Source organism: Carcharhinus amblyrhynchos, chromosome 28, assembly GCF_965287045.1.
Source record: "Carcharhinus amblyrhynchos chromosome 28, sCarAmb.v2.hapA, whole genome shotgun sequence".
NCBI classification, from domain to species: domain Eukaryota; kingdom Metazoa; phylum Chordata; class Chondrichthyes; order Carcharhiniformes; family Carcharhinidae; genus Carcharhinus; species Carcharhinus amblyrhynchos.
The window spans coordinates 1061538-1077663 of record NC_137351.1 but is presented as its reverse complement, the minus strand read 5'-3'; the positions used below and the strand labels follow the sequence as shown (position 1 = coordinate 1077663).

The following is a 16126-nucleotide window of genomic DNA, read 5'->3' as shown; positions in this document are numbered from 1 at the left end:
CACTGCAAGAAAGTTAATGTGAAGGCAGAGTTTGCAAATTAACTTGACTGATGCAAATCAGCATTTTCTATGAAACAGTTAGGATTGATTCAATATACCACCTTTTCTTACCTTTAATACAGTGTTCACGAGCAGTAGCAGCAGCTCATGGCTTTCACTCAGAAAGAGAGAAACGGCCAAATAACCTAGCAAAGAAACGAAATGTAAATTGGAATGTATATCAAGTAATTCCAGTGCAATTCCCGCTGTTATTGCCACTGCAGAATTTCAGGATAACAAGTCAAATGTTTCAGTGAAACCTTCAATCCAAGTCCTCGAGTCCAGAAACTTTGAGTGTCCAGAAATTATTTTGAGCAGACACAAGTATCATTCGCATCCTTTTAGTACAGTACTTTGAGGAGAAAAATTGAAGTTACAGTATCTATATAACCAGTTCTATTACCAGTTGTAAAGTTCTATCACTGTTTTACATTCAGGTAAATATTTATATTGGTGTTTTTGGTTAGACATTCTAATGTCATTTTATAATTCAAAAAAGTCCAAAATTCAGAAATGACTTGGTCCCAAGCATTTTGATCAGAGAGGTTACAGTTCCAGGCCAAAAGTTATTTTGGGGTATATTGCCATGTTATTTACAATAAAATGACCAGTTAACCATTCACAAATTTGGAGTGGTTAGGATCTGGAGTGCACTGTCTGAGAATGTGGTGGACGCAGATTCAATCGTGGTTTGAGAAAGAGAATGGGACACTTTTCTGAAGATTAAAAATATGCTGAGCTGCAGAGAGAAGACAGAGTAAAGGGCGACACGGTTGCAAAGTGGTTAGCACTGCTGCTTCACAGCACCAGGGACCCAGGTTCGATTCCCACTTAGGTCACTGTCTGTGTGGAGTCTGCACATTCTCCCCATGTCTGCATGGGTTTCCTCCAGGTGCTCCAGTTTGCTCCCACAGTCTGAAAGATGTGGTTAGATGCACTGACCCGAACAGGCGCTGGACTGCGGCGACTTGGGGAATTCCACAGCAATTTCATTGCAGTGTTAACGTAAGCCTTACTTGTGACTAATAAATAAGCTTTTTTAAAAAAATCTTTACTTTAGTGGGACTAATGAGATGCTCTAATTAGGGAGGCAGCATGGACACGATGGGCCAAATGGCCCCCTTCTGTGCTGTAACCATGCTCTGATTCTTACTGCTTTACCTAGAGAAAAGAGGCATGTTAATTTATCTCATCATTGAGGAGGAAAATAACCAATCAATCCTCACTAGACATTTACTTGTGCAACTTAACAGAGGTTATTAAATCACAAGCAGCAGAAATTCTGTACAATATTGCTCTTTGTATTCAAAAAATAGTGTACAATCCTTCTTACTGATCAGCAGACCACTCCAGTAATCAGGCCTGCAATTCTCCTGCTTTGTAATGTTAAATTACCTGGGTCGTACCACCAGGCAAGTTAAATATATTTACTTTTTAAAAAGTTATTTAATCAATGCTTGAGGAGGCAACATACCAACTCTTTTTTCCATCAGACTACCCTGTTGAGCTAGTTTGATAGCATGAATATATCCAAAGGATGCCTCGTACCCCAGCATTTCACAGTAGATCAGTCGCACCAAACATTCTCGCATCTGTTTCTGTAATAGGAAGAGAGCAAAGGTTTACTGGTGGCACGGAGGTTAGCACTGCTGTCTCACAGCGCCGGGTTTGATTCCCAGCTTGGATCAGTGTGTGTGGAGTTTGCACATTCTCCCTGTATCTGCGTGGATTTCCTCCAACAGTCTGACAGATGTGCTGGTTAGGTGCATTGACATAAGACATAAGAAATAGGAGCAGGAGTAGGCCATCCAGCCCTTCGAGCCTGCCCCGCCATTCAATAAGATCATGGCTGATCTGTCGCTGCTCAGTTCCACTTTCCCGCCCTCTCCCCATAACCCTTAATCCCCTCTCCTATCAAAAACCCATCAACCCGCGTCTTAAAAATATTTAGCGAGGCAGCCTCCACCACTTCAACGGGCAGAGAATTCCAGAGATTCACCACCCTTTGAGTGAAGAAGTTCCTCCCCAACTCCGTTCTAAACCGCCCCCCTTTTATCTTGAGGCTGTGCCCCCTAGTCCTACTGTCCTTTCTGAGCGGGAAGAGTCTCTCCACCTCTATCCTATCCATCCCATTCATCATCTTATACGTCTCAGCGATTTTTGGGCGTGCGAGGAGGCAAAAACAAGGTATATTTTTCTGTTTATTCCGTTTAACTTTTTATTTTTAGTGCTAAGTCGCGAGTTTCGGCGGTTTTTTTTTAAATTAGTTAGAAACCGGAAGTCGTCACTAGGACGCTTACCGGTAGTTGTAGTTTTTTTTTCTCGTGCCCCTAACACTATAAATTAGTGCAGAGAGGATTCCCGATTCTCTACACTGGTAGAGAATCCCACCCTTCCACCTCCTCTAACCTAATTATAAGTGTGAGGGAAGTTTTTTTTTATATTTTTACTTTTCTGCTGGTAATTGATTCAGGGATGGCAGTTCAGGCTGTAAGCTGCATCTCCTGTGGGATGTATGTAGTGAGGGACTCCCACAGTGTTTCAGGTGATTTTACTTGTGGGAAGTGTGTTAGATTGCAGTTTCTGGAGGAGCGTGTAAAGGAGCTGGAAGGGGAATTAGAGGAGCTCCGTATAATTCGGGAAGTGGAGCAGGACATAGAAAGGAGTTATAAGGAGATAGTCACTCCTAGGAATAAGTCTTGGGTCACTGCCAGGAAGAGGGGCAAAAAGCAGTTGGGGGGACAATCCCCTGGGGCTGTTCCCCTCCAAAATAGGTTTTCGGTCCTGGAGGCTACAGTTGAGGAGAAATCAACTGGGGATAGCCAAAGGGAGCAGGTCTCTGGGGGTGAGCCTATTGGCAAGCCTCAGGTGGTTAGGGGTAAGAGATTGGGCCTCGTGATTGGGGACTCCACAGTTATGGGGACGGATAGGAGAGTTGGAGGTAAGGGTAGGGACTCTGGGCTGGTGTGTTGCCTACCAGGGGCTGGGGTCCAGGATGTATCGGACAGAGTATTCAGGACTCTTAGGGGAGAGGGAGATCAACCCCAAGTTATAGTTCATGTGGGGACACATGACATAGGGAGATTAAGGGAAGGGGATATTAAGCAAAGATTTATGGAGTTGGGGTGGAAACTCAAGGCGAAGTCAGAAAGAGTAGTTATATCTGGACTCTTGCCTGTGCCACGGGATAGTTTAGAGAGGAATAGGGAGAGGGAAAGTTTGAACTCGTGGCTGAGGGGATGGTGCAGGAGGGAGGGGTTCAGGTACTTGAGCAATTGGGGCTCATTCTGGGGAAGGTGGGACCTCTATAAGAGGGATGGTCTACACCTGAACCAGAGGGGAATCAATATCCTGGGGGGTAAATTTGCAAAAGCGATGCAGGAAGGTTTAAACTGAGTCGGAGGGGGGGAGGGATAGTGAGGAAAGGGGGTGAAAGTGAGGGGGGCATAGTTGGGGAATGCAAGGCACGGCATAGTGGGGGTGGGGCGGAGCAGGGTTTGAAATGCGTGTACTTTAATGCGAGGAGTATTCGCAATAAAGTGGATGAACTTGCAGCGTGGATCAGTACCTGGGACTTTGATGTTGTGGCCATTTCTGAGACTTGGATAGAGCAGGGTCAGGAATGGATGTTGCAGGTTCCGGGGTACAAATGCTTTAGTCGGAGTAGAGAAGAAGGTAGAAGGGGGGGTGGGGTAGCATTGCTAGTCAAGGACTGTATCACAGTGTCGGAGAGAAAGTTTGATGAGGACTTGTCAGTTGAGGTAGTATGGGCGGAGATTAGAAATAGGAGAGGAGAGGTCACCCTGTTGGGAGTCTTTTATAGACCTCCTAAAAGTTCTAGAGAGGTTGAGGAAAGGATTGCGGAGACAATCCTGGTTAGGAGTGAAAGTAATAGGGTAATTGTTATGGGGGACTTTAACTTTACGAATATTGATTGGAGTTGCTATAGTTCTAGCTCGCTAGAGGGGTCAGTGTTTGTACAGAGCGTGCAGGAAGGTTTTTTGTCTCAGTATGTAGACAGGCCAACTAGAGGTGAGGCTATATTGGATTTGGTGCTGGGAAATGAGCCAGACCAGGTGCTAGACTTGGAAGTTGGTGTGCATTTTGGTGATAGTGACCACAATTCGGTTACGTTCACCTTAGTGATGGGAAGAGATAGGCATGAACCTCGGGTCAGCAATTTTAGCTGGGGTAAGGGCGATTATGAGGCTATCAGGAGTGAGTTAGGAAGCATGGATTGGATTAGGGGATTACAGGGACTGGGAACGTCTGAAATGTGGAGTTTTTTCAAGGAGCAGCTACTGCGAGTCCTTGATAGGTATGTCCCTGTCAGGCATGGTGGATTTGGTAGATCTAGGGAACCGTGGTGCACTAAAAGAGTTGAGTCGATGGTTAAAAAGAAAAAGGAGGCTTATGTTCGGATGAGATTGGAGGGCTCAGATAGTGCACTAGAAAGCTTTAGATTGGCTAGGAGGGAGTTGAAGAGTGAGTTGAGAAGGGCTAAAAGAGGACATGAGAAGACTTTGGCTGATAGGATTAAGGAGAATCCTAAGGCGTTCTATAGGTATGTCAAGAACAGAAGGTTGGTCAGGGCAAGATTAGGGCCAGTTACAGACAGCAGGGGGAAGTTGTGTGTGGAACCGGAGGAGATTGGAGAAGTATTGAACCAATATTTCTCTTCGGTGTTCACGCAGGGGGACATGAATATAGCTGAGGAGGACATTGGGTTGCAGGGGTGTAAAATAGACAGTATTACGGTTGATAAAGGGGATGTGCTGGAAATTCTTGAGGGGCTGAAAATAGATAAGTCCCCTGGTCCGGATGGGATCTACCCTAGGATTCTCTGGGAGGCTAGAGAGGTGATTGCAGAGCCTCTGGCTCAGATCTTCAGGTCGTCATTGGTCTCTGGTGTAGTCCCGGAGGATTGGAGGATAGCGAATGTTGTCCCATTGTTTAAGAAGGGGAACAGAGACTTTGCCGGGAATTATAGACCAGTGAGTCTTACTTCTGTTGTGGGCAAGGTTTTAGAAAAAATTATTAGGGATAGGATTTATAGTTATTTGGAGTGTAATGAATTGATTAGAAATAGTCAGCATGGTTTTGTAGCGGGTAGGTCGTGCCTTACTAACCTTATTGAGTTTTTTGAGAAGGTGACCAAAGAGGTGGATGGGGGCAAGGCAGTTGACGTGGTATACATGGATTTTAGTAAGGCGTTCGATAAGGTTCACCATGGTAGGCTTCTGCAGAAAATGCAGATGTATGGGATTGTGGGTAATCTAGGAAGTTGGATCAGGAATTGGCTATCAGATAGGAGACAGAGGGTGGTGGTGGATGGTAAATATTCATCATGGAGTACAGTTACGAGTGGTGTGCCTCAGGGATCTGTTTTGGGGCCACTGTTGTTTGTAATTTTTATTAATGATCTGGATGAGGGTATAGTTGGGTGGATTAGTAAATTTGCTGATGACACCAAAATTGGAGGTGTGGTAGATTGTGAGGAAGGGTGTCATAGTCTGCAGGGAGACTTAGATAGGTTGCAGAGCTGGGCCGAGAGGTGGCGGATGGAATTTAATGCGGAGAAGTGTGAGGTAATTCACTTTGGTAGGAGCAACAGATGTGTCGAGTATAGGGCTAACGGGAGGACTTTGAATAGTGTGGATGAACAGAGGGATCTAGGTGTGTGTGTACATAGATCCCTGAAAGTTGGGAATCAAGTAGATAAGGTTGTTAAGAAGGCGTACGGTGTCTTGGCGTTTATTGGTAGGGGGATTGAATTTAGGAGTCGCAGTGTAATGTTGCAACTGTACACTACTCTAGTGCGGCCGCACTTGGAGTATTGTGTGCAGTTCTGGTCCCCGCATTACAAGAAGGATGTGGAGGCGTTGGAGAGGGTGCAGAGGAGGTTTACTAGGATGGTGCCTGGTATGGTGGGGAGGTCCTATGAGGAGAGACTGAGGGATTTAGGGTTGTTTTCGTTGGAAAGAAGGCGGCTAAGAGGGGATCTTATTGAAACATATAAGATGATTAGAGGTTTAGATAGGGTGGATAGTGATAGCCTTTTTCCTCGGATGGAGAAAGCTAGCACAAGGGGGCATGGCTTTAAATTAAGGGGGGGTAGCTACAGGACGGATGTCAGGGGTAGGTTCTTTACCCAGCGGGTGGTGAGGGATTGGAATGCCCTGCCTGCTGCAGTTGTAAATGCGTCTAGTTTGGGGGCGTTTAAGAGATCTCTGGATAGGTTTATGGACGAAAAGGGATTGGTATAGGCTAGTGGGTCATTGTTTTTGTAACTGGTCGGCGCAACATCGTGGGCCGAAGGGCCTGTTCTGCGCTGTAATGTTCTATGTTCTATGTTCTATGTTCAATGAGATCTCCCCTCATTCTTCTAAACTCTAACGAGTACAAGCCCAGTTTATTCAGCCTCTCCTCATAGTTCAACCCCCTCAACTCCGGTATCAGCCTAGTAAACCTCCTCTGCACTCCCTCCAAGGCCAAAATATCTTTGCGCAGGTGCGGCACACCATGCTAAATTCTCCCTCAGTGTACCCGAACAGGCGCTGGAGTGTGGCAACTAGGAGATTTTCACAGTAACCTTATTGCAGTGTTAATGTAAGTCTATTTGTGCCTAATTAATAAACTTTGAAATGTGTGTCCTCATCATGAGTTGGTTTTTCTGACAGTGTTCACTAATAGGTCCCCCACCCAAATAATCATCATTCACCAGTGAGCTGTGGCAGGAGGTGCTGGAAAGCCATTCAATTGCAGGGTCATTGCACCAAACTTGCTCCAGCTTTCAACTAATGTCCACACTGTTTATTCCCGGCAGGCACACTAGTCAGCAATTAACTCAGAAACACTGTCTGATTATTCTCTCCCAGCTCTGAAATACAGCTTCAAAAATATGATTAAAGAATATATTTATTGTACTTCCCACAAGAAAACAAAGTGTTCAAACTTAAATAAACCAAATAAGTTCTGAAACAAAATGATCTCTCCACCCGCTAGACAACAGTGCAGTTTTAGTTAATTGTCAGATTATACTTTAATTCAAATGCTAATCGTATTTCCACCAATAAAATTCTTATCAAATGTGCACTTCAGTGACACCACCTCCCCTGACGAGGAGATGATAGTGTAGTGGTTTTGTCACTGATACCCAGGATAATGCTCTGGGGATGCACGTTCAAATCCCACCAAGCAGATGATGGAATTTGAATTTAATTAAAAGTCTAATGCTGAGCATGAAACCATTGCTGTTTGTCGTAAGAACATATTTGGTTCACTCATGTCCTTCAAGGAGGAAAATTTGCCATCCTTACCAGTTCTGGCCTACATGTGATCTTCCGAAACAGCCTAGCAAGGACAAAGCTGTGACTGTAACGCTACATTCTGCACTCTATCCATTCCTTCTCTATGAACAGTATGCTTTGTCTGTATAGCACAGAAGAAACAATACCTTTCACTGCATACTAATACACGTGACAATAATAAATCAAATTTAAAAGGTCAGTTAGGGATGGGCAATAAATGCTGGCCTTGCCAGCAATGTCCACATCCCATAAATGAAAGTAAAAGAATTTCTAAATATGGAATGTTGATAACCCAGGGTCTTTAAAAGAAAAAACAGTTAACAGAAAATAAGTCTTAAAAATGAAAAATGGAAATCTATCCAAGGGGTTTTAAGAGAAACATTTGTTCAAAATTATACAACAGAAAATGCTGACTATAAAAGATTTTTCAGCTACAGCTCATTTGCATATGAACACACTGGTTCAATTTTCAATTGCAGCTTTCGAAGTCTCTCATCTCTTCACCCTTGATGCTGCCCTGTGTTTATTGACCATGTACTTTACTTAAGATTTCTCAACCAAGATGAAATCTTGGCACAGTGGTTAGCACGGCTGCTTCACAGCGCGAGGGATCCAGGTTCGATTCCCAGGTTGGGTCACTGTTTGTGTGGAGTTTGCATCTTCTTCCCATGTCTGCGTGGGTTTCGTCCGGGTGCTCTGGTTTCCTCCCACAGTCCAAGAGACATGCAGATTGTGTGCATTGGCCTGGCTAAATTCTCCCTCAGTGAACCCGAACAGGCACCCGAGTGTGGTGACTAGATAATTTTCACTGCAACTTCATTGCTGTGTTAATGTAAGCCTACTTGTGACACTAATAAATAAACACTAAAACTTTAAATATTGTTTTTTAAAATGTTACATTGAAATGTGATTTTAATATATACTTGACCCAGCAACTGGGGAATCTGTCTTAAAGCGCAATACCGCTATTAATTGAGAGCATGCACAAAAGATGCTGTACTGAGCTTCCAGACACAATCGCATCATATAGACCACTTACTGCAAGGATGATTCTTACCAGTGATGTGGTAGGAGCAGACACCTGTTCTTTTAATGCAGCCAATTCCTTCTTTATCAATTTCTCCTCATCCTAAAATCAAAAACATTTAAATGTTAATACAAAATGAAACATTTAAACATGATGAGTTCTAACTTAGGTTTGAATTATTTACTGACAAAATGAGAGCACTTGAACAGATAACAGTAACTTTTTTCAGTCCATAATCTAATTGTTAAGGCAGATGTATCCACAGAATGCAATGTTATAGAGCAGGTATGATATGATCATTTTACAAATTAGTTTCGAAGGATTCCAAAATGTGTCAATATTTTCTATGACAAAAATCTTAAGGAAATGGAAAACAGTTGTGGAAATTATTCAAACAGTTCAGCAATACACCGGATGGAACATCAATCCAGAAAACTGCTTGGAATTTTACCATGACAATAGAGTTAATATCAGGAGGCTACGCTTTGTACCAAAACTTGGTCAGAACTCTGGGCAGAGCCACACCAACAGATACTCTGGCCTTTGTGTTTGGGTTGGGGAAACTGTGGGTTCCATTCCAAATGTCTGAGTTACAATGATCCAAATGATGTATCCACCATTTATCTTCTAACCACCAGGTCCAAGCAGTTTGGCAGGGGTTCCTCTGCATGTTTAACTTGATTGAATCTTCTTTTTTCTCTTCAGGTGAGTTACAATGACCTGGGATGCATTACCTGATGGCAGCAAATTCAATAATAACTCAGAATGGATAGAGAGAAAAACTTGGACTGGCTTTGGGAGAGAGAGCAGAGGTGTAGGATCAATTGTAGCACTTTTGGAGAACTGGAACAGGCATATAAAAGTAGGGAGATCTTGCTGCAGCTGTATAGGGCATTGGTGAGGCCGCAACTGGAGTACTGTGTGCATTTTTGGGCGCCGCACCTGCGCAAAGACATTTTGGCCTTGGAGGGAGTGCAGAGGAGGTTTACTAGGCTGATACCGGAGTTGAGGGGATTGAGCTATGAGGAGAGGCTGAATAAACTGGGCTTGTACTCGTTAGAGTTTAGAAGAATGAGAGGAGATCTCATTGAGACGTATAAGATGATGAATGGGATGGATAGGATAGAGGTGGAAAGACTCTTCCCGCTCAAAAAAGACAGTAGGACTAGGGGGCACAGCCTCAAGATAAAAGGGGGGTGGTTTAGAACGGAGTTGAGGAGGAACTTCTTCACTCAAAGGGTGGTGAATCTCTGGAATTCTCTGCCCGTTGAAGTGGTGGAGGCTGCCTCGCTAAATATTTTTAAGACGCGGGTTGATGGGTTTTTGATAGGAGAGGGGATTAAGGGTTATGGGGAGAGGGCGGGAAAGTGGAACTGAGCAGCGACAGATCAGCCATGATCTTATTGAATGGCGGGGCAGGCTCGAAGGGCTGGATGGCCTACTCCTGCTCCTATTTCTTATGTTCTTATGTTCTTGTGATGGACCAAACTGCCTTGTAGGATTCTAAATGAGAGAGGGGAGGGTGAGGGTGAAAGATAGATTGTGTAGTCGCTGGTTTAGATACATTAAAATTCTAATCACAATTGCATGTTTTACCTGATCTGATTGTGATTACTTTCTATGGAATTACTTTTGTGAACAATTCTAGATTCTACATAAAAGGAATTGAAAAGCAATTGCTTATCATTGATGCAGAAGTGAAAATATTTTGTAAACTTCACCCCAAGAGCACACAGCAGTAATTGCTCTCAACGATATATGGGAGAGACATGGGGTCAGGATCCAGGTACCTGGATGAATTCTATGCCTCTCTTAGCCCACACAAAATTCAAATAGCCCAATTGGCCCCACAGCAAGCCCGGTGCCCCATTAGAGGCACCAACTGCCTCAAGGCATAGAGAACTGCTTTTCTGGCAAAGCAGCAGCCATGTTGGGGGCTGCTGCTATCTTGCAGATTCAAGCAGGAAGTGGAAGGTGGTCAGTGGTTAAACAAGGCAGACAAGTTACCTGCCAGCGTTCACACCAGTTTTCCCCACAGATTCCTCCAAAAATCACCTCCAAACAAATTTATTCGGGCCCTGTAGAGAACACAACAGCTGATCACTGCTCGGCACAAGACTGTTGGGGCTCACTGGGAAAAAAAAAAGTTGAAAATTTAAATTTCTTTCTGCACAGGCTCTTTAAGAAACTCCTGAAGGAGCTCAAGGAGCCATTAATGGGGCGCAAGTGTCTTACCTCCCTGCATCGGCAGCCCATTGAAAATTCAAACTGTCCCAAAGTTCAACATGACCTCCAGGACAGGGATCCTCAAAGCCACCAGTATCAGGTCCTGACCTTATGAACCTCTGAAAAACTCAATAATGGAAACTATACACAAAAAAAACTTAACATTCAGCAAATGTTCAATCACATAAAATAATGGCAATATTGATCTCTCTGGGCCTAATTTCTCTATGTTTGAGAAGATTGCTACTGTGGTTAGCACTGCTGCCTCACAGTGCCAGAGACTTGGGTTCGATTCCCAGCTTGGGTCGCTGGTCTGTAGGGAGTTTGCACGTTCTCCCTGTAACTGCGTAGGTTTCTTCTGGGTGCCCCAGTTTCCTCCCACAGTGCAAAAGACGTGCTAAATTCTCCCTCACTGTACTCAAACAGGCCCTAGAGTGTGACTGCGAGGGAATTTTCACAGTAACTTCATTGCAATGTGAATGTAAGCTTACTTGTGACGGTAATAAATAAACTAAAACTAAACATTCTGTTTCAAGAAAGCAAAATGTTGTTTCGGTTCTGGTATAGAAGCATTATGCTCAATTCATTCACCTCTTTCGCCTATTTAAATCTTGACAGACCTGCTGTGAACAAAATACAAATATTATTCAGAATAACGCAACTGCTGTTCCTACTTTGATGCTGATTCAACTCAACGTTTTATAAATATTCTCAAACAATTATCTATTTGTAATAAGTTCAATTATAGAAAATAGTGAATTGTCAAAACCGAGCAGAAATTCTCAACCATGTTATTTTGTAAATAAGTGCACGGCATACTCAAAACATGAACAACAGGGAACACTAACTATACTCCATGAAATACCTGCATGACTACAACAATCCTGTACAGTGTAGACTGACAACAGGATTTTAAGGCAATACACTACAATTTATTTCTGTAATGATACCAACACTATTAAAAATGCCATCAAAATAAACATCATAGGCAGGAAGGGTTCCCAGCAACTGCCATCAAAAAACTTAACCCAAAACGATAACAAACAACGGGAAACAAATTCAAGACTAAGACTCAAAATTCACTCTGTTGAAACCCTCTTATTTCTGTCAGTCTGTTCCCTTCATTTTCTTGAGACATAAACTCAATTTACAAAATAATGGTCGGAATGCGAGTCTTTACAGGTAATCAAGTCTTAAAGGTACAGACAATGTGACTGGAAAAAGGGTTAAGCACAGGTTAAAGAGATATGTATTGTCCTCAGGCAGAACAGTTAGTGAGATTTTGCAAGTCCAGGCAAGTCGTGGGGGTTACAGATAGTGTGACATAAACCCAAGATCCTGGTTGAGGCCGTCCTCATGTGTGCAGGACTTGGCTATCAGTTCCTGCTCATTCCGTGTTGTCGCAGACACTGATCTGCAGGTAACAGACAGTTGCCCGCAGATCCGACCAAAGAACACAACCATCAACTCAACAGACTGATCAAGACCTTTGATCCGGACCTTCAGAGCACTCTCCCACGTACTGTCTGCTTTGGAGATCTCTACTGCCTCCCAAAGATACACAAGGCAAACACACCCGGCCGTCCCATCGTATCGGGCAATGGGACCCTGTGTGAGAACCTCTCCGGCTATGTCGAAGGCATCCTGACATCCAATGCACAAAGAACCCCCAGCTTTTGTCGCGACACTATGGACATCCCACAAAAACTCAGCACACATGGAGCAGTTGAACCAGGGGCACTCCTCGTTACAATGGATGTCTCAGTGCTCTACACCAGCATCCCCCATGATGATGGCATTGCTGCAACTGCCTCAGTACTCAATGTCGACAACTGCCAGTCTCCAGATGCAATTTTCCAACTCATCCATTTCATCCTGGACCACAATGTCTTCACCTTCAGCAGCCAGTTCTTCATCCAGACACACGGAACAGCCATGGGGACCAAATTCGCACCTCAATATGTCGACATCTTATGGCAATATGGCACAGACTCGAACAAGACTTCTTCACCGCACAGGACCTTCAACCGATGCTACACACTAGATAGCGCGATGATGTTTTCTTCCTTTGGACTCATGGTGAATAATCACTGAAACAACTATATGATGACATCAACAAGTTCCATCCCACCATCAGATTCACCATGGACTACTCTCTGGTATTGGTTGCATTCTTAAACACACATATCTCCATCAAGGACGGTCACCTCAGCATCTCACTGTACTGCAAGCCTACAGATAACCTCACGGTGTTCCACTTCTCCAGCTTCCACCCTAAACATGTTAAAGGAGCCACCCCATGGACAAGCCCTCCATATACACAGGATCTGCTCAGATGGGGAGGATCGCAACAGACACCACCAGACACTAACAGGTGCCTTCATAAGAACAGGATATGGAACTTGACTCATTGATCAACAGTTCTGACATGTCACAGCGAAAAACCACACCAACCTCCTCAGAAGACAAACACAGGACACGGCGGACAGAGTACCCTTTGTCGTCCAGTACTTCCCCGGAGCAGAGAAGCTACGACATCTTCTCCGTAGCCTTCAATATGTCATCGATGAAGACGAACATCTCGCCAAGACCATCCCCACATTCCCATTTCTTGCCTTCAAATAACCACACAACCTCAAAGAGACCATTGTCCGCAGCAAACCACCCAGCCTTCAGGAGAACAATGACAACACTACACAACCCTGCCACAGCAACCTCTGCAAGACATCCCAGATCATCGACACGGATGCCATCAGCTCACGTGAGAACACCATCCACCAGGTACACAGCACATACTCTTGCAACTCAGCCAATGTTGTCTACCTGATATGCTGCAGGAAAGGATGTCCCAAAGCATGGTACATTGTGGAGACCATGCAGAAACTACAACAACGGATGAATGAACATCGCTCAACAATCACCAGGCAAGACTGTTCTCTTCCTGTTGGCGAACACTTCAGCGGTCACGGGCATTCAGCCTCTGATCTTTGGGTAAGCATTCTCCAAGGCGGCCTTCACGGTACACGACAGCACAGAATTGCTGAGCAGAAACTGATAGCCAAGTTCCACACATGAGGACAGCCTCAACCGGGATCTTGGGATCATATCACACTATCTGTAACCCCCACAACTTGCCTGGGCTTGCAAAATCTCACTAACTGTCCTCGCTGGAGACAATACACATCTTTTTAACCTGTGCTTAATCCACTCTCCACTTGCATTGCCTGTACCTTTAAGACTTGATTACCTGTAAAGACTTACATTCCTACCATTATGTTTTAAATTGAGTTTGTATCTTTGTATGCCCTGTTTCTAAACAGAATTCCCACTCACCTGAAGGAGCAGCGCTCCAAAAGCTTGTGGCTTGTGCTACCAAAGAAACCTGTTGGACTTTAACCTGATGTTGTGAGACTTCTCACTGTCCTTGCAATCCTTACCAAGGTTTGTAGTGAATGTTAAAAATCCCACGCAATTCTGGAAAAGTAGCAAGTTCTCCCAGTTGCCTATCCCTCAAGCATCAGCCACGTCTCAGTGGCAGCATCATCAGGGACCCCATGCATCCCAGACATTCTCTCTTCAACCTTCTTCCATCGGGAAAAAGATGCAAAAGTTTGAGGTTACATACCAACTGACTCAAGAACAGCTTCTTCCCTGCTGCCATCAGACTTTTGAATGGATTTACCTTGCATTAAGTTGATCTTTCTTTACACCCCAGCTATGACTGTAACTCTGCACTCTCTCGTTCCTTCTCTATGAATGAATTGTGCGCAAGAAACAATATTTTTCACTGTATATATGTTTCAATAATAAATCACTTCTGAGGCAGAAGACACTGGGGGAATGCTGCACTGTCAAAGGTGAGGCATTAATCATAGAATCCCTACAGTAGAGGCGGCCATTTGGCCCAGCGAGTTCATACGGACCACAATTCCATCCAGGTCCTAATCCCATAAACCTCATTTATCCTGCTAAATCCCCCTGATACTAAGGGCCAATTTAGCATGGCCAGTCAATATAACCCACACATCTTTGGATTGCACAAGAAACTGGAGCACCCGGAGGAAATCGACACAGACACGGGGAGAATGTGCAAACTCCACGTAGACAGCGACCCGAGGCTGGAACTGAACCCAGGTCCCTGACGCTGTGAGGCACCACTGTGTCACCCAGAGTCTCCATCTGCCATTTCAAGTGGATGTAAAATATCCCACAGTCAGTATTCGAACTGGAACAGGGAATGCACCCTGATGCAAGGTGCATCTCTCAACAATCAACACAAAAAAACTGCAGTCATCATAATCACTATTCAGGGGGAGAGGAGGTGTGTGGAGTTGGAGAGAGGAGTTCGGGTGATGGGGGTTTGGATGTGGGGATAGGGAGAGGTGATTTGGGGGATTGGGGAAATGGGTTCAGGTTGGAGTTTGGTTGGGGATGTGGTTTATGTTGGGTTATGGGGGTTTGGATGGTGGGGTGGGGGACAGAGTGTTAGATGATTTGGGGGAGTTGGGAAAGGAGTTTAGGATTTAGGTTAGATTGGTTGGGGAGGGTGATAGACAGGGTTGAGAGTATGGGAGGGGAGGGGGAGGGGGTTTAGTTTGGGGGGTGTTAGTTTGGGGGGGGGTGGGGGGTGATCGGGGGGGGTGGGGGGTGTTAGTTTGGGGGGGGTGGGGGGGTGATCGGGGGGGGTGATCTGGGGGCTGATCGGGGGGGGGGAGGGGGTTTGTCGGGGGTGGGGGGGTTTGTCGGGGGTGGGGGGGGGTTTGTCGGGGGTGGGGGGGGTTTGTCGGGGGTGGGGGGGGTTTGTCGGGGGTGGGGGGGGTTTGTCGGGGGGGGAGGGGGTTTGTCGGGGGTGGGGGGGGTTTGTCGGGGGGGGGGGTTTGTCGGGGGGGGAGGGGGTTTGTCGGGGGGGGAGGGGGTTTGTCGGGGGTGGGGGGGGTTTGTCGGGGGTGGGGGGGGTTTGTCGGGGGGGGAGGGGGTTTGTCGGGGGTGGGGGGGGTTTGTCGGGGGTGGGGGGGGTTTGTCGGGGGGGGGGGGTTCTGCTCCCCACCTGTTTTGACGCCAGTTCGGTGACGCCCCGGATCAAAGCCCCGAGTTTGGAGGCGGCGGAAAGTTTGGCTCCGGGATCCAGGGACAGGAGGCCCGGCAGCGCCGACAGCGTCTTCTCCATCACATCGCTCATGGCGGCGCCGCTGCGGCCCGGTGTCCGGGAGCGGGGAACGGGGGGAGCGGGGGGAGCGGCGCCGCTGCGGCCCGGTGTCCGGGGGTCGGAAAGCGGCGCCTCAGCCTCGGGCCCTCCTCCCTCACCGCCACTTCCGGTTTGAATCGGAAAACTTTATCAAAACCCGGGGCGGGGACAGTGTCATTCCCGGGCCCGGCCACCGGGGGGCAGCAGTGAGGCCGTCCTGGGCCCGGCCACCGGGGGGCAGCAGTGAGGCCGTCCTGGGCCCGGCCACCGGGGGGCAGCAGTGAGGCAGTCCTGGGCCCGGCCACCGGGGGGCAGCAGTGAGGCAGTCCTGGGCCCGGC

General features: G+C 46.1%; 1 protein-coding gene across 3 annotated transcripts in view; it reads right to left on the bottom strand.

Moving 5' to 3' along the window:
• Positions 1–15819, bottom strand: part of ap4e1 (adaptor related protein complex 4 subunit epsilon 1) — a 79162-nt gene extending 63343 nt beyond the window's left edge. For 2 of the 3 annotated variants that reach the window (XM_080214045.1, XM_080214046.1), the window contains exons 1-4: positions 15650–15819; positions 8407–8478; positions 1514–1637; positions 112–185 (exon numbers count right to left, since the gene is read on the bottom strand). In XM_080214045.1, coding sequence (XP_080070171.1) covers positions 112–185; positions 1514–1637; positions 8407–8478; positions 15650–15781 — 402 coding nt within the window. In that variant the 5' untranslated portion in view covers positions 15782–15819. Of the gene's footprint in view, positions 1–111; positions 186–1513; positions 1638–8406; positions 8479–15649 lie in introns of those variants that run through there. The other variant, XM_080214047.1, reaches the window with a different exon arrangement.
• Between the last annotated feature and the right edge of the window lie 307 nt (positions 15820–16126).